Source organism: Pristiophorus japonicus, chromosome 7 (genome assembly GCF_044704955.1).
Source record: "Pristiophorus japonicus isolate sPriJap1 chromosome 7, sPriJap1.hap1, whole genome shotgun sequence".
Classification (NCBI taxonomy): Eukaryota; Metazoa; Chordata; class Chondrichthyes; family Pristiophoridae; genus Pristiophorus; species Pristiophorus japonicus.
The window spans coordinates 162,702,281-162,729,837 of record NC_091983.1 but is presented as its reverse complement, the minus strand read 5'-3'; the positions used below and the strand labels follow the sequence as shown (position 1 = coordinate 162,729,837).

At 44.3% G+C, this 27,557-nt stretch overlaps 1 protein-coding gene across 3 annotated transcripts in view; it reads right to left on the bottom strand.

Annotated features, from left to right (window-relative positions):
* The window catches only part of ahi1 (Abelson helper integration site 1), a 378,816-nt gene that overhangs the window by 210,928 nt on the left and 140,331 nt on the right, over window positions 1-27,557 (bottom strand). For all 3 annotated transcript variants that reach the window (XM_070885487.1, XM_070885489.1, XM_070885490.1), the window contains one exon: window positions 21,599-21,739. In XM_070885487.1, the coding sequence (XP_070741588.1) occupies window positions 21,599-21,739 (141 nt within the window). The remainder of the gene's footprint in view (window positions 1-21,598; window positions 21,740-27,557) is intronic.

Here is a 27,557-nt window from a genome sequence, read left to right as displayed (position 1 = left end):
CCCTTTATCCTCCTCTGCTGAATTCTAAATTTCTTCCAGTCCTCAGGTTTGTTGTTTTTTCTGGCCAATTTATATGCCTCTTCCTTGGATTTAACACTATCCCTAATTTTCCTTGTTAGCCATGGTTGAGCTACCTTCCCCTTTTTATTTTTACTCCAGACATGGATGTACAATTGTTGAAGTTCATCCATGTAATCTAGAAATGTCTGCCATTGCTTATCCACTGTCAACCCGTTAAGTATCATTTGCCAGTTTATCCTAGCCAATTCACGTCTCATACCATCAAAGTTACCTTTCCTTAAGTTCAGGACCCTAGTCTCTGAATTAACTGTGTCACTCTCCATCTTAATAAAGAATTCTACCATATTATGGTCACTCTTCCCCAGGGGGTCTCTCAGAACGAGATTGCTAATTAGTCCTCTCTCATTACACAACACCCAGTCTAGGATGGCCAGCTCTCTAGTTGGTTCCTTGACATATTGGTCTGGAAGGCCATCCCTAATACACTCCAGGAAATCCTCCTCCGCCACATTGCTACCAGCTTGGTTAGCCCAATCTATATGTAGATTCAAGTCGCCCATGATAACTGCTGTACCTTTATTGCACGCATCCCTAATTTCTTGTTTGATGCCATCCCCAACCTCACTACTACTGTTTGGTGGTCTGTACACAACGCCCACTAAAGTTTTTTGCCCTTTGGTATTCCTCAGCTCTACCCATACAGATTCCACATCATCCAAGCTAATGTCCTTCCTTACTATTGCGTTAATTTCCCCTTTAACCAGCAGCGCTACTCTACCTCCTTTTCCTTTCTGTCTATCCTTCCTGAATGTTGAATACCCCTGGATGTTGAGTTCCCAGCCTTGGTCACACTGGAGCCATGTCTCCGTGATCCCAGTTATATCAAAATCGTTAATAGCTGCCTGCGCAGTTAATTCATCTACCTTACTGCGAATACTCCTTGCATTGAGGCACAAAGCCTTCAGGCTTATCTTTTTAACACTCTTTGTCCCTTTAGAATTTTGCTGTAATGTGGCCCTTTTTGATTTTTGCTTTGGGTTTCTCTGCCCTCCACTTTTACTATTCTTCTTTCTATCTTTTGCTTTTGCCCCCATTTTATTTCTCTCTGTCTCCCTGCATAGGTAAGTCTGTGTGACAGTGAAGTGAAGGGGAGGTGCATTCTGCACGCAGCAGCTCATTGAACTGAAGAGAGGAGGAGAAAAGAAAAATTACGCCACAACAGGAGAGAGCGTGCGCATAGGTTCTCCGATGCAGCACTGGAGGCCTTGGCGCAGGAGGTCAACTTGAGGAGAGAGGTGCTGTTTAGGAGGCTCTCCAGGCAACAGTGTAAAGTCTAATTGGAACAGTTAACCGCTGTGCTGAATGCCAGCAGTTTAACCCCGAGGACATAGACGTAGTGCAGGAAGAAGTTTAATGACCTCACACGAGTGGTCTAGGTCAGTGAATTCATCTTTAAAAGCCATATCCCAACATCTACACCACTAGCCTCGCATACTGCTCAATGCACCACATCCCCATCATTCACCTCCCACCAATCTCTACCAAACATGACTCATATTTCACATTCATTGCTTCACCTCACCCTCATACAGACTTATCACTGCTGCAAGCCTCAACACCCACATCTCACAGCTTGCACACACCTTAAGTTATTCAACCATGACAGGAATATTACCCAAGCACATTGCACCATACTCAATGACACACTTCCCTTTCTCTTGCAGGAAAAGGTGGCTTACAACCGACGTCACAGGACCGAACCAGCGGAGGACAGACGCGCCTGCATAACCTGACCCCCATGGAGGAGACATTGCTTGCCGCTCTTGGGAGGGACATTGAAGAGTCCATGGCCAGCGGCAGGGCTGAAAGAATACAAGATGCCGGTATCCTCATTTGTAATCCTCCTTCTCATATCCCACTATTCCCTCATCCCACTATCTCTTCTGTTGTACAAGGTGCATATGGCTTAAGTATGCCATATCCTCTTGCTCCCCCCCCCCCCCCCCCACCCCTCCCCTCCCCGCACTACAACCTTACACTTGTTCCTTTCTCAATTCAGAGACCCAAGAAATCCAACCTGGCCAGCCAATGGTGCGGTGCAAAAATAGGGAGGGGAGTGCGATGATGGTGAAGAAAGACTGTCACTCAATCAGAGATTCACAGCCACCAGCTCAGATACTGGCACTGCGCGGACTTTAGAAGGTGGCTTAGAGGCGGGATCTGCAAGTGGGCACAAGTAGGCTGCAGCCAGGGCAGGGGCCAGCTCCCTGGAGGACGAGTTCGCACACGAGTTCTACTACAGAGGACAGAGATAGAATGCTGGTGAGGCAGCCGACAGGAGAACGCTGTTGGGTATTCACAACAAAACGTTTGGTGCATTGGCAGGCCTGCCAGAAAACCTGAATGCAATGTCAAAGTGCATGGAGGAGTCTGGCATCAATCTTGCACAGGGATTTGCACATAGCTTGGAGCCGATGATTTCCAGCATGCAAGTGATGACCAATTCCATTCGCGCACTTGTGGACCCAACCACGATGCAGAGTCTGATGGCGGCTGATGTCTCAGTTTCTATTGTAGCACAAGCAGAAGCCACCCAACATCCAAGTGCTGCAGTGGAAGCTCAGACTTCTGTCTTTCAAGCCAGACTGCTCTCATGCAGACTCAGCTTGCTGCCATGCAAGCTCAGATTGCTGCCATCGTGGCTGCAGTTACCAGTGTGGAAAGGGGCTTGCAGGGTGTCACAACAGTTCAGCAATCTATCCTCCAACAGATGGCTAGGAATGCTGAGGCACTGCCCCAGGGGAGTGGCAGTGCTCCCATGGAGCATGAACCTGCTGTCCTCTCTGAGGATGACAGCATTCATCCTCCCACCACTGCTACTCTGCCAGTGCCCGATGTTACGTGTCAGCCAGCCAGCCCAGACTGTTGTCGCCCATGCCGAGGTGGTGCAGTCTGCAGCTTTCTAGGTCCAGAGCTGCTCGAGGTCATCCTGCAAGACCATCTGCAGTTTCCCCCCACTGAAAGTCAGCCGCCTTACACCAGCCATGCTGCAGCCACTGGGGTAGCACTTCGTAAGAGCACTAGAACAGGCAAAGGAACACTGAGGACAGGCACTAAGGGAATGCACACAGGTAATTAGTTACATTTGTTATGTAATATTGGATGGATTGATGCATGAAGTTGGATTGGAATGTTTCTTTTGTGGTGGTTTTTATTTCAGCATTGTGGCCAAGACGAAGATGTGATGGCCAGTGACAGAGGGAAGGTAACGTGTGGGACTATTGTTGAATGGGGAATTGGGGTTGCACTTACTGGTACCGCAGTAGGATGAATTGTTCACAGACAGCTAGAACAGAAAGGAGCGGTCTGGGTTGCCTCCCCCCTTCTGCTTCCTCCTTGTCCTGCTCCTCAGCAAGTTGCCATAGGGTGAGTACTTCAGGGCCCCTCCAGAGCCAGGGTCCAAGCAGCGGAAGCATTGTTTAAGAACACCAATGGTCTGCGCTGTCAGATTCCGTGTGGCAGCATGGCTCTCATTGTACGTATGCTGTCCAAGTGTGGTTGGAGTGCGGAATGGAGTCATGAGCCAGGTCGCCCTTGTCGCCCAGCAGCCACCCTCTGGGTTGTCATGGTGGCTCAAAGACTGAGGGAGCAGCGGACTGCCGCAGAACAAAAGCATCATGACTGCTGCCAGGATACCGGCTTTCAACATCATGATGGTCACACAGTAACTGCACATTCTGCGAGTGGTAGCCTTTGCAGTTACAGTACACATCACCATTTAGATGCAGCGCCCGCAAAGCCATGTGTCTGCAGTTGATTGGGCCCTGCCTCATGGGGAAGTCCGCTATCCTGTCAAAGTCACGTGCACGCTCCACCTGTTTCTCTCTGGTTAGAGAGAAGACAGTGAACTCCCCTCTCCTGGCATCAAGAGCTTCTGTCACCTCTCTTATGCAGCAGTGGATGGCGAACAGGGAGATGTTATAGATGTCACCTGCTCCAGCCTGGAATCATCCAGACGTGAGGATATTCAGGGTCACGATCACCTTCATTCATAGCCACTGTCTTGTTGTCCTTGCCCTGGTGTGAGGCATCAGGTCTGGTTGCAAGAGGTGGCAGAGTTCTGTGAGCCCTTCCTTCGTAAAGCTCAGAAGTCTCACATACTGCTACTGGCTCAGGCTGACGTAGGGGAATTGCACTTGGAAGACCATAGGTGGGTATGGACTCCTGCTGAGAGCCCTTCTCCCCCTCCTCACTCGCAAGCAGCTTGTCCTCTTCTTCGCTGCCTCTCCCAGTGATGCTGCAGGCCAAAGGGGATGACGAGAGCACCCATGACTGGGAGCAAGTGGTCTGACCTGAACCCTGAAGTCAGAACCAAGGCCTTCTCCACTTGCAGCACCACTCCCTGTCACCTCACCAACTTTAAACAACTCTGGAAAGCTCCAAACACTTCCACAAACTTACACAGACTCAATAGAAATTAATCAGCAACTAACCTTACAGTGGTTAATCTGGCGTACTTGGCGCTGAATTCAGCGCTAGGGTCGAAGTTCGTGTTGGTGACGTTAAGTTGGCCAATTGACGTCACCACACCACCATTTTTATGTCAACTAGAAACTTTCTACAATATCTATTGGCAGACAGAATTTCAACTGACCAGTAGGTCAACGGTGTGGTTACAACTTTACTTGAAGAGTAGGAATTACTGTACTCTATTTAAGTAATCTACCTGTCCCACAAATACCAATCATCTGTGTGCCAACAATAACAGCTTGTATTTATATAATGCCTTTAATGTAGCTGTCCCAAGGTGCTGCGTAGAGGTGTAAGGAAAAAATGGATACCAAGCCAAAGAAAGAGATGTTAGAAGGGTGACTAAAAGTTTGGTCAAAGAGGTAAGTTTTAAGGAGGTAAAAAAAAGAGCGGAAAAAAAGCGATAGGAAGCTGGGGAAAGAAGAGGCGAGGATAAGAGCAAGGCTTCAGGGGATGGGAAAGATAAGGCAAATGAGGTGGAAGAGTGAGGGGAGGGGCAAAGATAGGCTAATGGAGGATGAAGGCCTCACGTAGCTTGCATTTTTGTTTATGGGGCATTTTGCCTTTTTATGTATGGTGTTGCATTTTGTATAATCATATGTGTCCACTCACTGGTTTTGACATGGGTGATTCAGAACGCCATGCCCCTCCTGCTTCAGAAGATTGACAAGCTTGGCCTATATTGCATGCTCAATGCTGTAATGGGGCTTGAATCTACATTGGTAGATAGATTTAATCAATCATGTTGAAAATATATGGACACTACTCCATCAAGTGGTGGCTTTACATATATACTTGAGGTGGGTAGCTTTGAAATTTATATAACTGGCAATCTGTCCAGGGAAGCATTCCTAAAAGCGATCTGAGGCTAACTGGTTTAAAAAAAGAAATTCCTTTTGTTAATTAACTGTTTGGAAATGGCGAACCTTTATACTGCATTATACTCACTATTTTACACTGATATAAATCCAATACTTGCATCAATTCATCATAGGGTTGCCAACTCTGGTTGGACCTAATCATGGAAGTTTGGTCACATGACACTCACTGCAGTCTGCAAAGATGTTTCTGCATAAACATCATAGAATCCTACAGAAGGAGGCCATTCAGCCCATCGTGCCTGTGCTGGCTCTTTGAAAGAGCTATCCAATTAAGTTCCACTCCCTCTGCTCTCTCTCCATTGCCTGCAAATTTTTCCTTTTCAAGTATTTATCCAATTTCCTTTTGAAATGTACCACTGAAACTGCTTCCACCTGCCTTTCAAGTAGTGCATTCCAAATCACAACTCGTTGTGTAAAAATATTCTCATCTCCCCTCTGTTTCTCTTGCCAATTACCTTATCTGTGTACCTTTCAATTACCGACCCTCCTGCCAGTGGAAACAGTTTCTCTCCATCTACTTTATCAAAACCCTTCAGAATTTTGAACACCTCTATTAAAATTTCCTTTAACCTTCTCTTCTTGAAAGAGAACAATTCCACCTTCTCCAATCTCTCCATATAATTGAAGTCCCTCATCCCTTGTAACATTCTGGTACTTCTTCTCTGCACCAAGGCCTTGATATCTTTCCTAAAGTGTGGTGATTTCCCAACAAATGCTCTGGAGTTTTATTGGATTCGGTTATGAGCCTTTAATGGTTTATTGAAGATTCATGGGCACAAATCCTTTTTATTCATGTCCTTATGAAAGAAAATAATCTTTGTAGTGTTCTACTCTACTGTTCCGGCTAAATGTCACAGGGCTGTATGATTTTCTCTAAGCGTTTTCTAGGCATTGAAACTGATGAAAGAAAAATTTTAAAAATGGAAACACTTCTGAGAACTTTGGACGGGCACATACACGAAATAGCAACTTTTGCACTTTCCAGGTGTGAACCGGGAGGGTTGGCAGCCCTAGTTCAACATGAGCTTGTGAATACAACAACAAAATATACTGTTTCTGATAGGATGTTCTGAAATCACGGCTCTAGGGTTGGTTAACCCCCAGAGGACCCCTCCATCTCCCCAGACATGCAAGGTGGTGTGCAGCACTGCACGGGTAGGGTATTCATTTATAAACACTCCTAGAAGCACTCCCTGCTTCTGCTCAATCCGCCACCTGAACGACAAATCTGTTTCTGTGCAGAACTGAAACCTGAGGTCTCTCAGCAGCTGCAGGAATCAAACTTTGGCATCTTTGTAGCCAGAATAGCCATCGAGCCATAGACACCTCAATCGTTTGTTCTGAAATTGGCTCCATTTTTCAAAGCTGTGCATCAATATAGGTCAGCAAAAATTGTCCATGCGAAGTACTGGGTAGGATGCATGATATTAAACCGAGAAGTTAAAAAATGAAGCTGGTATCAATGCTGGAAAGGCTGCATCCCTATTTACCCTGAGAAAGTTGTCGTGGGCTACTTTCTTGAATCAATTATGTAACAATGGAGTGGCTTGCTACACCACTTGAGAGGGCATTAAGAATCCTCCCTCGTGCCTGTGGACAAATAAGCCAGGCTGGGTAGGGGTAGCAGGATCCCTTCCCTGAAGGACATTGGCAAACCATTTGTGTTTTTGCAACAATCCAATAGCTAATATGGTCATTTTTTCTGGTGCCAGTCCACAAATTACCAGATTTATTTAATTCATTTTCAGTTTTGATATACTGTAGGACTGTTTGCAGTCTAAAATAACATTGCAAATTTATCTTCCGTCCCATAATAGTCTCTGTTCATTTCTCACTTTCTAATTCTGTCTGACACTTCTAATTAGTCTTCCATTTCTTCTTCTCTGTATGGCCGTATCAAATGTCCATCACTGAAAACAAGAGAAACTTAAGCCTCAAAATGTAACAGCAGAGACTTTGAGTAATCATGCTCAAACCATCTGAAGATCCCAATAGCACAAAGGAACCTACAAAAAGGATTACGTCATTCGGTTTACTAAGCTTGTCATTTGGTTAGCCTCAACACCTTTTAATGTTTTAATGCAAATGCATGTTTGTTTTCCATACCAATTAACTCAGAGTAATTATTGGGCCAAAAATTCTGGTCGGATTCCTCCGACCGAAAAAACATTTACAAAAGTACCTGGTGGTCCCAGAGGAACAAACACTTCTGGTCTGAGTCTTAGATACGGTGCCCAGGGCAGAGGCCCACGCATCCTGGGATCACGTGGGCCTGGACCACCAATCACAATGTAATATTCTCATTGATAATAATGGTGAGTTCCGTTTGTACGAGCTCCCATTACTATTAATGAAAATACCCCCCAAAACACAACACAATAAATAAAAAAAACACCTCACATATTTTCCTAAATTAAATGTTTTAGGAAAAAAACTATTCTTTTGAAAATGTTTTAAAAATGTTTTAATAGGGTTAAAAATAAACTTATCTTGATGGACAGAGTTTTTAATATAAAAATTAGTGATAAAATGTAAGTTTTCCATCTTTTGAAACTCTTACGCTGGAAAAAGCAAGCCTTACACCTGCTTTTACCTGGCATAAGAATTTAAAGTACATTCACTCGTCAAGAGTTGGACAACTAGCCCAAATCTCGGCCCGCGAAGGACCTTCTCCTGGAGATATGTTGGATCTGTCAAAATATATTTTGACAGATCGGAAGTACCGGGTCCAGGCACATGCACTTTGCACGCCTAAACCTCGAACTTGGGGGGACTCTACGGGTGCGTGAGCACATCGTATGCACCCGGAGAGGCCACAATTTACGGCCCATTAATTTTTCTTAGTCAGCTCAGTTGATTCTACATCTGTTGCCAATCAGCAGTATATTCTACATTCTCATATTCCTTTAGGTCTATATTTTTTGCACTACCCATTAAATGGCCTAGTCCTTGGTTCAAATGTAATTATCCTCTGAAGAGTTCCATATCTACCCTATTAATGGCCTTAATTATTTTAAATGTCTTAATCAGGTCACCCCTTAATTCAAAGTGTTCAATAAGGAAGACATGAGCAACATGTCAACAGTTAAAATTAATTACTTTAATATAAATAAGGTCCTAGACAAGCTAAAACGACTCAAAACAAGTAAATCCGCAGAGATAAATGGTATTTAAATAGAAATTTGTCAGGCACTCACAATCACTATGAGGGAGTCACTAGATACTGGAGAGATGCCAGTAGAAATAGGGAAAATGGTGCCAAAACAAATACAGGCAAGTACAGACCCATATGCTTACTTCAAATCCATGGATGTGATTATCAGGAATAAATGAGGGTTATCTGTGTATGAATGACCTAGGAAACAGCAGTCAACATAGCTTTAGAGAGGAGGATCCTGTCTTACCACCTTTCTGGGCTTCTTTGAAGAAGTAACATCCCAAGCGGACTTGCAATATTCTACGATGTGGTGTATCTAGACATCTAAAAGGCATTTGACAAAAGATCTATGTGAAGCCTACTGGTTAAATTCAAAGCTGTACCACTTCAAGGTAAACCTTGGGAATCGATAAGAAACAGGCTCTTATTAGAGGAATCCAGTCAGGATTGGGGCGGTGGAGGCGCAGAGGGAAGGGGGCGGAGGGAAGAGAGTTCTGAATGTGGTGCCCAGGGCTTAGTGTTGGGATTACTTCTGTTTCTAATTTACATCAATGTCTTGGATTCAGGGACTCACTGATCAAATTTGCAATGGGGCAGTTAAATTGTAGCAATGAAAATAGAATTAGTTGGACAAAACATGCAAGTGAGCAGACGCACACCTTTTACTTTAATGCTGACAAGTGCAAATTATTTCATATACTCCATGAATGATGTTGAAATAGCTAAGGACGAAATTGACAGAGAACTAAGGATCTTAGTGGACTCAACATTCAAAGCATAATAAAAGTCAATAGAATGCCGAACTGCATAACCATAACAGTAGAATTCAAGCTGAAGAAAATTATCAAACTCTAGTTGCTGGTCAGACCACACCTCGAGTACTGTGTTCAGTTCTGGTTGCCAAGAAACAAAGGTGTCATTCAAGCCCTGGAGGCAGTGTAGAGAAGAGCCCAAAGACTGATTCTTAATGTCAGGGGACTGAGTTATGAGGAAAGACTGGAGAAACTTGGGCCGAGAAATTAGATTGCTCCAAAAAACAGACACAGTGATCGCGATGCACTAACATCCCGCGCCCGTTCGGAGGACTGCAGGCAGCACGCGAACTTCACTGGGGTAGCACTTCATAGGAGTACTAGGATAGGCAAAGGCACACTGAAGACAGGCACTAAGGGAACGCACAAAGGTGATTAGTTGACTTTGTTAGGTTATATTGCATGGATTGATGGATAAAGTGTTTCTTTTGTGGTGAATTTTATTTCAGCATTGTGGCCAAGAGGACGCTGTAATGGTCAATGACAGAGGGAATGTAGGGTGTGAGACGTTTCTTGAATGGGGAATTGGGGTTGCGTTCATTCGTACAGCAGTTGGATGAGTCGATAATGGACAGTCCGAGCAGAAAGAGGCTGTATGGGTTGCCTTCTCCCTTCCCTTCCTCCTCTTCTGCTGTCTCCTCCTCCGCTTCTGCTTCTTTAATTGGTCACCGTATGCCTGGTAGCCAGGGCTGTGCCCTCATGATGGCATGGTTGTGGAGCATGCAGCAGACCATGATGAATCTTGAGACGCACTCTTCAAAGTGATCCAGGTAGCGGAAGTGTTGTCTAAGGACACCAATGGCCTGCTCTATCAGATTCCGTACGGCAGCATGGTTGACATTTTACGCATGCTGCCCACATTTGGTTGAGGTGTGGAGTGGAGTCATGAGCCAGGTGGTACAGATAGCCCATGTCACCCAGTAGCCACCCTCTGGTTTGTCTTGGTAGCTCAAAGACTGAGGGAAGAGCATACTGGTGCAAAATAAAGCATCATGACTGCTGCCAGTACACTCCATTCAGCACATCATGATGTGCTAAACAACTGCACATTCAGCGATTGCTGACCTTTGCGGTTGCAGTACATCTCAGCATTTAGATGCGCACCAGCAAAGCCATGTGCATGCAATCAATGGAGCATTGCACCATGGGAAAGCCTGCTCTCCCGGCAAAGCCACGTGCACGCTCCGCCTGCTTCTCTCTGGTCAGAGAGAAGACAATGAACTCCCCTCTCCTGGAATAAAGAGAGGCTAAAGAAATTCAGACTACGGTCACCTTCACAGCCACTGGCAGCACTGTTCTTGCCCTGGTGTGAGGCTGCAGGTCTGGTTGTAACAGGTGGCAGAATTCTGTGAGAACCTCCTTCGTAAAGCACAGATGTCTCACACACTGCTCCTGGCTCAGGGTGAGGTAACCGAATTGCTCTCGGAAGACCATTGGTGGGTACGTTCTCCTGCTCAGAGCCCATCTCCCCCAGCGAGCAGCTTGTCGTCTTCATCGCTGCCTCTGCTCCATCTCCCCATCATGTTGCAGGCCAAAGGGGATGACAACTAGAGCACCTGTGACTGGGAGCAAGTGGTCTGACCAAAACCCTTGAAGCCAGAACCAAGGCCTTCACCACTTGCAGCACCACTCCTGGTCACCTCTCCAACTTTAAACAATAACTGAACTGGTTCACTAATGTCCTTTAGGGGAGAAAATCTGTCCATGTGTGACTCCAGAACTACAGCAATGTAGTTGATTCTTAACTGCTCTCTGAAATGGCCTAGCAAGCCACTCAGTTGTACCAAACCGCGATGAAACACAATAATAATAATAAAACCGGACGGCTGTGGGAGTACCCACACCAGAATTGTACACATGCAGCTTGGATGCCATTTTCGTCCCAAAACAGTACCCGTAACACCCAATCAACGGGTATTACGCAATCACATTTTTAGCTCTTGGACTTTCAGTCTAGAAAAGAAGAGTCTGCGAGGTGATCATAAAGAGGTATACAAAATAGTTAAGAGAATGGAATAGGCAAATCCAGAATATTAATTTAAATTGAATTGTGAAGTAGGATAAGGGGACACAGGTTCAAGCAAATAAAAAGTAAATTTAGACTGATATCAGGAAGTACTTCTTCATACAAAGTGATCAGAACTTGGAATTGACTTCCAGATGTACAGTAGTAAACCCTGAAATAATGTAAGAATCAATTAGATACTTAAATATGGGGATTATGGGATCTTTCTGAATGGATGAATGGCCTTTGAATGTTTGGAGCGAATTTATATTCACTGCATGAGATGACAACCTTCTGACATCTAATCTAATTCCATGATTATATATCTTGCACACATGTCCTCTCTTTCGCACTAAGTTACCCAATTGAAATAATTTGTCCACATGCGCACAGTCTAGTCCCTTCATCTTTAATCAAGTCTTCTCAAAGTTTATGGGCCCAAACTTGGTGGAAGCTAAGTTCTGCCCAAGTGCCGCCCAAAGGACCGCTGAGATACCTGATGGTACGGTGGGCAGCAGTGCTGGAATGACCGCCCGAGGGCAAAAAAACGACTTGCGCCCTGAATCTGGGCAGGCGGGAGCTCCCAATCTTGGTGGCAAATGCAATCCTCGGCAAAGTACCGCCGAGGATTGAGTCGGGCCTAGGTGGGGGGGGGGGAACACAAAAATAAAAATTTACACAAAAAAAAAGTACACTGGAAAACCTTCAGGAGATCCGATCCATCTGAATCGCTGTAAAAAAAATAAAGAAAAGTTTACTAACCTTTTTTTGCAGGTCTTCATACTTACTGTTGAGGTTAAACCTGCCTCCACGTGGCGGTTCTTCCCCCTGCTGCCGCCGACTCCCGCCCGGAGCAAACTGGCAGCTCGGCAGGCGGGAGGATACTTACGCGCGTTGCGCACTAGCGGACGTCAGTGGGCGGTTCCCAGCGGACTTCCCTCCCCGCAATTGGCACCAAGGGGAGACTGCCCAGAAAACGCGGCAGCAGCGGGCAGTGAGCCCACCAAGTTCGAGGCCTATGCTTTTCCAGAGTAAAACGACCCACAATCATATTGTGATAGATAAAAGCTTTTAAACTAGGCATGAATCCAGTGGCCCTCCTCTGAACCTATTATAAGGTCTTAAAATATCCAACTGGGAACCAAAGCAGGACACAGTATTCTAGATGAGGCTTAAGCAGGGTCTTGTACAGGGACACTACAGCATTCTTTGTTTTGTATTAGATCGTCTTAGCTATACTCTAATTGTCTTTGCTATCGCCTCTAGGCACTGGTCATGGACCTTTAGAAACTCATGCACTATAACATCCAAGTCTTTTTCCCTTTCAATAGACTTTAATTCAGGGCCCAGCATAGTGTACATGTGCTTGGCATTTGCCATACACATATGTATCACACTGTATTTATCAACATCTGCTAGATGCGTGCCCATTCACCCATCGCATCAATATGATAGAATCGTAGAATGGTTATAGCACAGAAGGAGGCCAGTCAGCCCGTTGAGCCTGTGCGGGCTCTATGCAAGAGCACTTCTGCTAATCACACTTCCTCACCCTTTTCTTGCAGCCCTGCAATTTGTTTTTCCTTCAGGCATTTATCCAATTCCCTTTTGAAAGCCACATTCCCTTCTGAGAAAACAAACAGATTGTAATCTTTTCTACTTCTCGAGGGTCTGACACCAGCACTGATCTTCGTGTCATGCACAAACCTGCGGACAGTAAGTCCAACGCATTCATCCAGATGAAGAGTAATACCCCTAACACTGATCTTTACGGGACTCTACTTGCAACTGACCTCCACAAAGAGTTACTACCAATAATAACAACCCTCGGTCTAATGGCTGAGTTAAAATAGCGAGTGAAGGAATTTTACACAACTATGTTAGAGTTGTACATTAGTGTCAGATGGTTTAATTTCAATGTCAGATGCAAAAATCAGATCTACATGATACTTTGCAAAGGACTCAATCTAGTCAATACTAATCATATTGCGACCAACATATGTTGTATCCAGAAGTTTAAAAAAAAAATTAAGCAAAGCAATAAAACCTTGAATATATAGACGTTGTCTCCCCTTCTTTCATGTTACAGAACTGCTCAGTCCCATCGTACTGGAAAGAACTGTCTCCAGCACTCCCACTTTTGGTGGAAAAATTAGCGTTGGCCTAATGTCTCACGCCCTATCTCCATGGAAATCCACTGCAAAAATAATGCGGGCTGCTGCCGGCCTGGGCTCGTCTCCTCCCGCCCCCCCCCCACCACCGGTTTGCCTCCCCTCCCAGGACTTGCTGCTCGCCGTTGCAGCTGGCTGAATTTCTGAAGGTCCCGACCAGCGAGCTGCATTGGGGCATCAGCAGCTCACTGATTTTCTGGAGATGAGGCCCAGGTGCAATTTTCAGTGATCCTCCGCCCAACGTCTTCCAGTCGCGATGCCCAATTTGTGCCAGCTTCCAGCACTGCATCAATTTCTCCCTGTAAGTTCATATGACCACTCAAACATTGCTGAAAGAGTCTTGGGTAATGCTGCATACTTAACCACATTTCCTAAGAAAAAGTAGTTTCAGATTGACTCATAGGCCTGTCCATAGTGCTAGCCCAATTGAAATGGGTTCAAGGGCACAAGTGGCCTCCCTAAAACATAGTTCATGCAGTCACTGAATGAGGGAAGCAGATCAAAAATAGGTGGTCTTTGTGTAACAAATATGACAATATTCTCTATCAAGTATCAGTCTTAAATATTTAGTAAAAAGATGATAAAGGTACTTTGAACAGAATGTACAAAATCTGTAAAGAACTGATTGTTATATATGCAAGTATATTATGTTCCAAGTTAGCAATCTCACAATATTGCCTAGAGTGCTGTCTAGTGGTGTTCTATAATCAATGCAATGTTTTCATTTACAGCTTTATAATTAATAAAAGGAAATAATTTGGAATATGAATAGCTGATGTTGATGATTTTAAACAATGTAATACAACAGCAGCAATAACAAGAAGCATTTATGTAGTGCTTTTAATGCTTCCAAAATAAGCAGAAAGAAAAACTTAACCGAAACTCCTCCCTGTTTGACTTCGTGACAGAACTTTTGCCCAAGTCAGAAAGCTGTGAATTCAAGCCCCACTCCAAGACTTCAGAACATAATCTAAGCTGATTCATCAACGCAGTACGGAGGGAGAGCTGCATTGTCAGAGATGCCATCTTTGTCAGAGATGAGACATTATACTGAGGATATGTCTGTCTGTTCGCAGACACAAGAGATGCCACGGCATGTTTTCGAAGAACAGGGAGTCCTGGCCCACATTAATCTCGTAATCAATACCACCAAAATATATTATTTGATCATTCATCTCACTGCTGTTTGTGGGACCTTGTTGTTTGTAAATTGGCTGCTGTGTTTGTTAGCAAAATAACATTAACCATATTTCAGATGCATGGAATGCTTTGGGACACCCTGAGGATAAGAAACGCACAACATAAATGCGAGATCGTTCTTCAACTCGAATTGTTTTCGCTAGAACAAGACAAAACCAGGGCATTGAAATTGAGATATTGAGGGATAGGAAACCAATAAAAGTTTTCGAGGTCAGAGAGGATAGGAGGCAGGAATTGTTGTTGATAGGATTCATGCAGTGGAGTTTGGAGAGGTCTCAATTTGTAAAGACAGAATTCATGAGATTGGCAAGAAGAGTATTAGAGGAATTAATTCTGGAGTTGACAAAGATATGGATGAGCATTTCTGTGGAAGAGAATGTGAGTTTCATTGTAAAGATGGAAATTGGCAATGTTGATGGTGGCCAAGGTTAACTTGCATTCAAATAGGACACTGAAGTGGTTTACCATCCTGCTCAACATAAGTCAGTTGCTAGGGAGGGAGATGGAGTTGGAGCTAAGATGTCGTTTTTGCTGCACAGGATGGTTTCGGTCTTAAGATACCACAAATAGTTAAAAGGGCAGAAATTTTACACAAAAAAAACGGAAAGAATGCAGCATTTAGGTCCGCAGAATTACTTTTTGAAATGCCTTAATGAATTTATGTGACCAGTAACATAAGGGATATCCATTCCTTGGAATCAGAATATTTTTCACCCAGTATTAATTGCTCTCAAATCAGGTATAGGAGCCATTAGTTTCAGGGTAAATTTAATTCCCAACAATAGGGCATGGTAGTCTAGTGGTTATACTACCAGGGTATAAACTCAAAGATCTTAGTGGACAGTAAGCGCCTATTTCCATTGGTGGAGGGGTCTATTACGAGGGGGCATAGTTTTAAGGTGGGTGGCAAAAGGTTTAGAGGGGATTTGAGGGGTGGCTTCTTTACGCAGAGGGTTGTGGAACTCGCTGCCTGGAAGAGTGGTGGATGCAGAAACCCTCACCACTTTTAAGAGATGGTTGGATGGGCACTTAAAGTGCCGTAACCTGCAGGGTTACAGACCTAGAGCTGGTAATTGGGATTAGACTGGATGACCTTTTGTTGGATGGCGCAGATATAATGCTAAATACTGCAGGGAATCGAATATGGCCAGGGTGATCTCCTAGACTAGCTTCGAACGCCTGGATGGGTCGGAGAGGAATTTTCCCAGACTTTTTTCTCCCTAAATTGACCTGGGTTTTTTTATCTGGTTTTTGCCTCTCCCAGGAGATCACATGGCTCTGGTTGGGGTGGAGTGTAGAATGTTTCAGTATAAGGGGTGTCACAGTTGAGTGAGGGGGACTGGTTGGGCTGGGTGCTCTTTGCCTTTCCGTCATTTTCCATAGGTTTATATGTAACCTTCAGGGCTGCTGACCGAAGGCTGTGCGGCTCTTTGTCGGCCAGCGTGGACATGTTGGGTCGAAATGGCCTCCTTCTGCACTGTAAATTTCTATGTTTCTATGTCATTAGTTTTGATGAATACGTGGCTTGAGCAATGGTGCAGCAGGGAGGGATTCAAATTCCTGGGGCATTGGAACCGGTTCTGGGGGAGGTGGGACCAGTACAATCCGGACGGTCTGCACCTGGGCAGAATCGGAACCAATGTCCTCGGGGGAGTGTTTGCTAGTGCTGTTGGGGAGGAGTTAAACTAATATGGCAGGGGGATGGGAACCAATGCAGGGAGATAGAGGGAAACAAAAAGGAGGCAAAAACAAAAGACAGAAAGGAGATGAGGAAAAGTGGAGGGCAGAGAAACCCAAGGCAAAGAACAAAAAGGACCATTGTACAGCAAAATTCTAAAAGGACAGAGGGTGTTAAAAAAACAAGCCTAAAGGCTTTGTGTCTTAATGCAAGGAGTATCCGCAATAAGGTGGATGAATTAACTGTGCAAATAGATGTTAACAAATATGATGTGATTGGGATTACGGAGACGTGGCTCCAGGATGAGCAGGGCTGGGAACTCAACATCCAGGGGTATTCAACATTCAGGAAGGATAGAATAAAAGGAAAAGGAGGTGGGGTAGCATTGCTGGTTAAGGAGGAGATTAAGGCAATAGTTAGGAAGGACATTAGCTTGGATGATGTGGAATCTATATGGGTAGAGCTGCAGAACACCAAAGGGCAAAAAACGTTAGTGGGAGTTGTGTACAGACCTCCAAACAGTAGTAGTGATGTTGGGGAGGGCATCAAACAGGAAATTAGGGGTGCGTGCAATAAAGGTGCAGCAGTTATAATGGGTGACTTTAATATGCACATAGATTGGGCTAACCAAACTGGAAGCAATACGGTGGAGGAGGATTTTCTGGAGTGCATAAGGGATGGTTTTTTAGACCAATATGTCGAGGAACCAACTAGGGGGGAGGCCATCTTAGACTGGGTGTTATGTAATGAGAAAGGATTAATTAGCAATCTCGTTGTGCGAGGCCCCTTGGGGAAGAGTGACCATAATATGGTGGAATTCTGCATTAGGATGGAGAATGAAACAGTTAATTCAGAGACCATGGTCCAGAACTTAAAGAAGGCTAACTTTGAAGGTATGAGGCGTGAATTGGCTGAGATGGATTGGCGAATGATACTTAAGGGGTTGACTGTGGATGGGCAATGGCAGACATTTAGAGACCGCATGGATGAACTACAACAATTGTACATTCCTGTCTGGCATAGAAATAAAAAAGGGAAGGTGGCTCAACCGTGGCTATCAAGGGAAATCAGGGATAGTATTAAAGCCAAGGAAGTGGCATACAAATTGGCCAGAAATAGCAGCGAACCTGGGGACTGGGAGAAATTTAGAACTCAGCAGAGGAGGACAAAGGGTTTGATTAGGGCAGGGAAAATGGAGTATGAGAAGAAGCTTGCAGGGAACATTAAGACGGATTGCAAAAGCATCTATAGATATGTAAAGAGAAAAAGGTTAGTAAAGACAAATGTAGGTCCCCTGCAGTCAGAATCAGGGGAAGTCATAACGGGGAACAAAGAAATGGCGGACCAATTGAACAAGTACTTTGGTTCGGTATTCACGAAGGAGGACACTAACAACCTTCCGGTTATAAAAGGGGTCGGGGGGTCTAGTAAGGAGGAGGAACTGAGGGAAATCCTTATTAGCCGGGAAATTGTGTTGGGGAAATTGATGGGATTGAAGGCCGATAAATCCCCAGGGCCTGATGGACTGCATCCCAGAGTACTTAAGGAGGTGGCCTTGGAAATAGTGGATGCGTTGACAGTCATTTTCCAACATTCCATTGACTCTGGATCAGTTCCTATGGAGTGGAGGGTAGCCAATGTAACCCCACTTTTTAAAAAAGGAGGGAGAGAGAAAACAGGGAATTATAGACCGGTCAGCCTGACATCGGTAGTGGGTAAAATGATGGAATCAATTATTAAGGATGTCATAGCAGTGCATTTGGAAAGAGGTGACATGATAGGTCCAAGTCAGCATGGATTTGTGAAAGGGAAATCATGCTTGACAAATCTTCTGGAATTTTTTGAGGATGTTTCCAGTAGAGTGGATAAGGGAGAACCAGTTGATGTGGTATATTTGGACTTTCAGAAGGCGTTCGACAAGGTCCCACACAAGAGATTGATGTGCAAAGTTAGAGCACATGGGATTGGGGGTAGTGTACTGACATGGATTGAGAACTGGTTGTCAGACAGGAAGCAAAGAGTAGGAGTAAATGGGTACTTTTCAGAATGGCAGGCAGTGACTAGTGGGGTACCGCAAGGTTCTGTGCTGGGGCCCCAGCTGTTTACACTGTACATTAATGATTTAGATGAGGGGATTAAATGTAGTATCTCCAAATTTGCGGATGACACTAAGTTGGGTGGCAGTGTGAGCTGCGAGGAGGATGCTGTGAGGCTGCAGAGCGACTTGGATAGGTTAGGTGAGTGGGCAAATGCATGGCAGATGAAGTATAATGTGGATAAATGTGAGGTTATCCACTTTGGTGGTAAAAACAGAGAGACAGACTATTATCTGAATGGTGACAGATTAGGAAAAGGGGAGGTGCAAAGAGACCTGGGTGTCATGGTACATCAGTCATTGAAGGTTGGCATGCAGGTGCAGCAGGCGGTTAAGAAAGCAAATGGCATGTTGGCCTTCATAGCAAGGGGATTTGAGTACAGGGGCAGGGAGGTGTTGCTACAGTTGTACAGGGCCTTGGTGAGGCCACACCTGGAGTATTGTGTACAGTTTTGGTCTCCTAACCTGAGGAAGGACATTCTTGCTATTGAGGGAGTGCAGCGAAGGTTCACCAGACTGATTCCCGGGATGGCGGGACTGACCTATCAAGAAAGACTGGATCAACTGGGCTTGTATTCACTGGAGTTCAGAAGAATGAGAGGGGACCTCATAGAAACATATAAAATTCTGACGGGGTTAGACAGGTTAGATGCAGGAAGAATGTTCCCAATGTTGGGGAAGTCCAGAACCAGGGGTCACAGTCTAAGGATAAGGGGTAAGCCATTTAGGACCGAGATGCGGAGGAACTTCTTCACCCAGAGAGTGGTGAACCTGTGGAATTCTCTACCACAGAAAGTTGTTGAGGCCAATTCACTAAATATATTCAAAAAGGAGTTAGATGAGGTCCTTACTGCTAGGGGGATCAAGGGGTATGGCGAGAAAGCAGGAATGGGGTACTGAAGTTGAATGTTCAGCCATGAACTCATTGAATGGCGGTGCAGGCTAGAAGGGCCGAATGGCCTACTCCTGCACCTATTTTCTATGTTTCTATGTTTCTATGAAACTGAATGCTTAAAAAAAACTGGCTAACATCAGAAAATTACAATAAAAACTACTGGATTGTTGTAAAAACCAAAGTAGCTCACTAATTTCCTTCAGGAAAGGGAACTTGTCATGTGTTACTCTAGACCCACACTATGTGGTGACTCTTAATGCTCTCAGGGTAACTAGGGATGGGGAATAAGTATTGCCTTGCCAGTGTTTCTCACATTTCAGGAACAAATAAAAAGTGAAATTCAACCTCATATGTAGCTGTTATTGAAAGAAACAAAGATTTGCATTTATATAACGCTTTTTATGATTCATGACGTCCCAATATGCTTTACAGCCAATGAAGTACTTTGAAGTGTAGTCACTGTTGTAATGTGGGAAACACGGCAACCAATTTGCGCACAACAACCTACGACAAACAGCAATGTGATAATGGTCAGATATCTGTTTTTTGAAGGATAAATATTAGCCAGTACGCTGGAGATAAGTCCCCTGCTCTTCTTCGAAATAGTGGCATGGGATCTTTTAAGTCACCTGAGAGAGCAGACGGGGCTTCGGTTTAACGTTTCATCTGGAAGACAGCATCTCTGACAGTGCAGCACTCCCTCAAGTACTGAAGTGCCAGCCTAGAATTTTGTGCTCAAGTCCCTGGAGTTGGACTTGAACCCACAACCTTCTGACTCGGAGGCGAGAGTGCTGACACTTATTGCACAATTTAACATTTACATTTTCAAAACCAGTGAACTTTGTCTTGGGAAATTGACAATTCTCAGTGTGTCCAAACTCATTTCACCAAGGACTGTTAGTTATTGGAGTGAAAACCTTAATCTCATCAGCATGGGCTGAAGTCAAACTCAAGCTGCAGAAGCGAAAGGGCAGTGCGAACTAACTTCATCGCATCACTTAGTCAGATGTTCTTTAGGAGCACAAAGTTTCCACTAAAATGTACGGTATTCTTCCTCCACCCCCACATAAACACAACTCGTCTATTCCTGTTTGATTTTTTTTCCCAGCAACTTAATGACGTATTGACATATATAACAGAAACAGATTTAATCTCCACAGCTGAATCATATTCAGATATGAAATTTATGGGTTGACCCACATTACGTTGGTTTTAGCACTAAACAATGCAAGTCATTCTTATCTAGGAGTTCAGTTTTGAAATTCTAATTTAATCTTGCAGCCAACTTTATTCTGGTTAACTTATTTAGCAACTTTTTAGAGAAACACTTAGAACTTCCACGGGAATCCAAAAGTATACGGTTTGTGGTCTTGTAGTTGACTAAAAACAATCCTACAGAATAGCTACACGGTTGAAACAATAACAATTCTAAGTAAACTTAAAGATATGTACACTAAACAAGACAAAACCGTAAGTATAGACAACTAGATCTTCCTTCCCCCTCCCCATTTATAGACACACACATACGAAATGTGCGCAGGAACACCAAATTTGTGAAATAATCGCTATGTTGACAGACATCTATGCACTATCAAGCACCATGCAAACAGGACACCTGAGCAGTTTTTGATTAAATTATACTAGCAGAGACCCGCAAAACATTTGCAGTCAAATTAGTATCTTTATTGCAACAGTACTTGTTTAGGCTGTTATTATCTCCTTCGTCTATGGAATCAACATGGATGTCCTCCCTCCCCTCTCCCCCCCCCCCTCCATCTCGCTCACTCTCCCCCTTCTCTCTCTCTCTATCTATCTATCTCCCGCCATGCGCTCCTTTCGGCTCCACAGCAATGCCTAGGGAGACCCCCCCCCCGCCCGCCCCCATTGACCTCGCCGCATCCACTGCCGCCTCCTCATTGGATCAGATCCAATGTCAATCAAACTTTTAAAATTCGCACCATTGCACCCCGCCCTGAGTGGTTGCAAGGTCGGACGGGTCCTGATCGCACATTGGTCGGTGCAACGGTCATTCAGTCCAGACCACATGCTCCCAGCCCCCGGACAGACAAAACTGCCACGACAGACAAAAATTGACTATTATTATTACAGAAGAAGATAATTCATTCTAGATAGTGCTTTAACAAGAAACTCACCTTTCTGATCATACACAAAGACGAGAATAGGCTGATTCGGTCCAAAGGCACAAAAAGCCACCATGTGTTCGTGGGGATGAAAGGCTACATCTCGGACAGCTGATGTATAATTAAGATCAGAATACATTGCCACTTGGTCACCTACCAATAGAAAGCAAGAGAAAACAAGGAATGGAATCATGGTCATTACTGACATCAGTAGCCAAACACAATAAACTAAACAGCGAATTAAGTGATCGACAATGACAACAAAACATACAAATGAGCCTCAAATGTGATTACTTAATCAACTAGAGTTAGAAGCGTGTGAAGAGGCAAATTAAATTTTAAAGAACATTTTATCTGAAAAATCGTATTTTAAAGTGACCATATTTAAAAGCCAGAAGTGAAAATGTGTGTCTTATTATTACTACTTCTTCATACTTAATTACTGAATAATATACTATTAGAAAATCCCATCATGGCAATTTGACAATTTGTATTCCGTTAAAATAAGTAAATCTGGAATAAAGGGCTGCTTTCAGTAAAGTCACCATGAAGCTATTGGATTGTTATTAAAACCCAACTGGTTCACGAATGCCCTTCAGGGAAGGAAGTCTGTTGTCCTTACCCGGTCTGGCCTATGTGACTCCAATCCCACACCAATGTGGTTGACTCTTAACTATCCTCTAAAGTGGCCTAGCAAGCCACTCAGTTGTATCAAACCTCTACAAATACAAAGAATAAAACTGAATGGCCCACTCGGCTGCGACCTCGGTATCGAATTAGAACACAATGAGGGCACACCCAGCCCAGTTGATCACTGACATCTGGAACTGGTGCCAAAGTTGGGAGAGCTGTCCCAGAGAAGACAACCAATAACCTGACATAACTTTCAGCCAATATGCCATACTCCTCCATCACCATCCCTAGGTATGTACTGTCCCACTGGCTGTGCAGGCTCACCAGCGGTGGGGGCACAGTGGTATAGTCAAGTGGAAATTGCATGGCTTCAAGTCAAACATGGGCATCGACACCTCCTGTTGATTAGCACCTATTACAGTCCCACAACTGATGAATCAGTACTCCTCCATGTTGAAGACCACTTGGAGGAAGCACAAAGGGTAGCAAGGGTACAGAATATACTCTGGGTGGGGGACTTCAATATCCATTACCAAGAGTGGCTTGATAGTACTACCACTGATCGAGCTGGCCGAGTCCTGAAGGACACAGCTGCCAGACTGGGCCTGTGACAGCTGATGAGAGAACCAACACGAGGAAATAACCTACTTGACTTTGTTCTCACCAATCTACCTGTTACAGATGAATCTGGCTATGACAGCAGTGCTGGAGTGACCATCTCAGTCCTTTGTGGATGTTAAGTCCTTTCTTCTAACTGAGGACGTCAAGTGGAAATTTCATGGCTTCAGGTCAAAACATGGGTATCGACACCTCCTTTTAATTACCACCTATTACATTCCCACAGCTGATAAATCAGTACTCCTCTATGTTGAAGACCACTTGTGTCGTGTGGCACTACCATTGTGCTAAGTGGGATAGATTAAGAACAGATCTAATAGCTCAAAACTGGGCATCCATCAGGTGTTATGGACCATTAGCAGCAGCACAATTGTATACCATCATAATCTGTAACCTCATAGCCTGGCATATTCCTCACTCCTCCATCACCATCAAGCTGGATGACCAATGCTGGTTTAGTGAAGAGTATAGAAGAGCATGCCAGCAGCAGCACTAGGATTACCTGAAAATGAGGTACCAACTGATGAAGCTACAACACAGAGTGGGCAAATGCATGGCAGATGAAGTATAATGTGGATAAATGTGAGGTTATCCACTTTGGTGGTAAAAACAGAGAGTCAGACTATTATCTGAATGGTGACAGATTAGGAAAAGGGGAGGTGCAACGAGACCTGGGTGTCATGGTACATCAGTCATTGAAGGTTGGCATGCAGGTACAGCAGGCTGTTAAGAAAGCAAATGGCATGTTGGCCTTCATAGCGAGGGGATTTGAGTACAGGGGCAGGGAGGTGTTACTACAGTTGTACAGGGCCTTGGTGAGGCCACATCTGGAGTATTGTGTACAGTTTTGGTCTCCTAACTTGAGGAAGGACATTCTTGCTATTGAGGGAGTGCAGCAAAGGTTCACCAGACTGATTCCCGGGAAGGAGGGACTGACATATCAAGAAAGACTGGACCAACTGGGCTTGTATTCACTGGAGTTCAGAAGCATGAGAGGGGATCTCATAGAAACATTTAAAATTCTGATGGGTTTAGACAGGTTAAATGCAGGAAGAATGTTCCCAATGTTGGGGAAGTCCAGAACCAGGGGTCACAGTCTAAGGATAAGGAGTAAGCCATTTAGGACCGAGATGAGGAGAAACTTCACCCAGAGAGTGGTGAACCTGTGGAATTCACTACCACAGAAAGTTGTTGAGGCCAATTCACTAAATATATTCAAAAATTAGTTAGATGTAGTCCTTACTACTAGGAGGATCAAGGGGTATGGCGAGAAAGCAGGAATGGGGTACTGAAGTTGCATGTTCAGCCATGAACTCATTGAATGGCGGTGCAGGCTCGAATGGCCGAATGGCCTACTCCTGCACCTATTTTCTATGTTTCTATGTTTTCTAACTACATGCATGCTAAACAGCGGAAGCTAAGCAATCCCACAGGTCAAAGCTCTGCAGTCCTGCTACATCCAGTTGTGAATGGTGGTGGACAATTAAGGAGCTAATGGGAGGAGGAGGCTCCATGACCATACTAATTCTCAATAACGGCAGAGCTCAGCAGGTGAGCAAAATACAAAGCTCAAGCATTCGCAACCATCTTCAGCCAGAAGTGCCGAATGAACTTTCTCAGCCTCCTCTTGAAGTCCCTTACAGATGTTAGTCTTCAGACAATTAGATTCACTCTACATGATACCAAGAAACGGCTACAGGCCGCAACAACATCCTGGCTGTAGCTCTGATATCTTGTGTTCCAGAACTAGCCATGCCTCTAGTCCAGCTACAAAATTGGCATCTAGCAGACAATGTGAAAAATTGCCCACGTGTGTTCTGTCTACAAAAAAAAAAGGACAAATTCAACCTGACCAATTATCTATCTATCAACCTACTTTTAATCATCAGCAAAGTGATGGAAGGAGTCATCAACAGTGGACACTCACACACTGGTGGGAAACCAGCAGAACTCCCTTTGAAAAGTGGGAGATGCAATTACATTGAGTCTGCTGTTTCTGCACCGACTGGTAAGGGGTGGAACTCTGTCTGTCCATTATAAGGTGAATGACAGTCTGGGGCAGGGGGGTGTAGTTTTCCTAAGCCAGGAGTTCTCGATCCTGACCATGGATGGGGATCCAGCATAGTTGTGGCGACCGGAATATTAAGTAAAGTGAGGCGTGAGGCGTATACATAGGCTCCACACTCGTGGAGTCCTGGTCTGACAAGTTCAAAACTTAAGCACACCTCCCATGTTCTCTTGGACAGCAGGTTTTAATAATATAGGCTGGGTGCACCAGCACTTCCAGGAATAGGAAATGTTGCGGGCCGGTGCTTGGGATAGGGATCCGCTATCATGGCTGGTAGGGTGGTTTGCACCCCTGATGTCTACCTACCTTTTCCTTCCACCACACATCCAGGCCATTGGTGCCTTCTTCACTTTTCCAGACTTTCCACGCCTGCCTCCTCCTCTGCAAATCTGTTGTAACTATTCAAACATCCCGAGTCTTGTATAGGTATCTTTTCCGCGGTTACATTCGATCCAGGGTGTCCCTGGAGATGGAGCACGCGGTGTCCAGTAGTATGCTCGCGGCCTTCCGCGAGAGGTGGGCACTGGAAGGACTGGAGTGCATCATCAACCCCGGCAACCAAATTTTAATTTGAACTATTTTTGTTAAAAAGTACATTTGTTTAATTTGTTTAGTGCCCCTTTAATAAAGAAGCACTTGATCTTTTGTTTTACAAAAATAGTTGTAGAGGTATCTTTTATTGCTCTATATATTGGCTCCTTACACCATCTTCACTTCTGATATTTAATCATTTCCTGTCTACCACCTAATGACAAACCATTCTTTTTTTCCCCCAGCCCCTTTTCCCTGGCTCCATGCCTCATTATAAGCTGTTCACCTGTAACATCTTGGGGTCCTGACAAAGGGTCATCAGAACTGAAACAATGGCTTGGATTTTGCGGTACCCTTTAGAAATTGAACGTAACTTCAGAATTTAATGCATGCGCATCCTAATGTGGAAATCCTGAAGTTGCGGTTATTTATTCACTGCTCCAACACTGACTGCCCCTACCCCCCATAGCCGTCAATCAAAGTAATCAGGGAAATCAGTGAAACTGTCGAAAGCGTCAGTTTTTCCACAGTAATCTCACTGGTAAATACCCCATTAAAAGTTAGACCCTTTTGATTTAGGTGTAACTGGGGTTTTAAGAGTGAATTGACTGCTAAACAAACATTATGGCCCTGAAAAACAAATGTTAATTTTGTAGAGTGTTAAATTTATCCATTTTAATAAAAATGACAATTCAAGAAATTTCCCCCCCAAAATATTTTCATGTTTTTTCATCTGTATTTTAGGTTTACCTTTTCCCCATGTGAGAGCCCCAATCTTTGTTTTGTTCTCTGTAACATTTTTAAAAAGTTAAAATAAAAGGAGCTTCTTCACTTCCTGATTTCCAGTTTGTGAGAATTTTGCATTGTGATTGGCTGCTTAAACAGCTTGTTGACGTCAAAGCAGCTCGCACTAGGAATTCCCCATTAACATGCACTGAATTCAACTGAACTTCGGAAAAGCTGAACTTCTCACCACAGAGATCTTTGTGGGAAGCTTACTTCGGGGCCAATGACAAATGCCCTTGCTTCGCAGATTGACCCCCAAATTACAGGCCATTAACTCAACCTCCTCTCCCCACAGGTGCTGTCTGACCTGCTAAATGTTTCCAGTATTTTGTTATGTTTAAGAAAAATGGAATGACTTACTTCGTCACTGTAAATCAGTGGCCTGGATGTTATCCCCAACTTGGCATAAAGACCCTTATTGTTACAAAACAGTGAATCCTCTGACTCACTGTAAGCAATGCCACAGGATATATCCAACCATCTCCAGGTGGGATAATGCAACAGTTTCAGTTTCTCTGAATCAAACTTTTATCATGCCTCATGATCCAAGTTCCCCAAATTCTAGCACTTCCTCAGTACTGTAATATGATAAAATTATCTATTTTTGGTTATGATCTTTTTCATTCTTTGATTGATGGTAATCTCCCAGATTCATAGAATGGTTACAGCATGGGAGGAGGCCTTTTTGCCCGTCGACCTCATGCCAGCTCTCAACAAAAACACTTCAGCTTGTCCCATTTCCCCGCCCTTTCTTTTCCTTCAGGTACTTATCTAATTCCCTTTGAAAGCCACAACTGAGTCTGACTCCACCACCCTTTCAGGTAATGCATTCCAGATCCTAACCACTAGCTGCGTGAAAGTTTTTTCTTAGGTCACCTTTGGTTCTTTTGCCAATCACCTTAAATCTGTGTCCTCTGGATCTCAATCCTTCTGCCAATGGGAACGGTTTCTCTCTCTACTCTGTCCAGACCAGCTTCTCTAGTCTATCCATGTAACTGAAGTCCCTCACCCTGGAACCATTCTCGTAAATTTTTTCTGCACCCTCTCTTAAGGCATTCACATCTTCCTAAAGTGCGGAGCCCAGAATTGGACAAAATACTCCAGTTGCGGCCGAACCAGTGTTTTATAAAGGCTCATCATAACTTCTTTGCTAATGAACTCTTTGGGCTGGATTTTCGGCTTTTTTGATTTTGGCAGCGGGGCAGTCCTGATATCGCCTGGAAATAGTTTGTGCCTGCGCCTGCAAATTTAGCCAAAAATGAGGTTCTATGATTGGGGGCGCAAAATCAGACGTTACACAAGCGGCGTAAAAAATAATCAAATAAATACATCGAC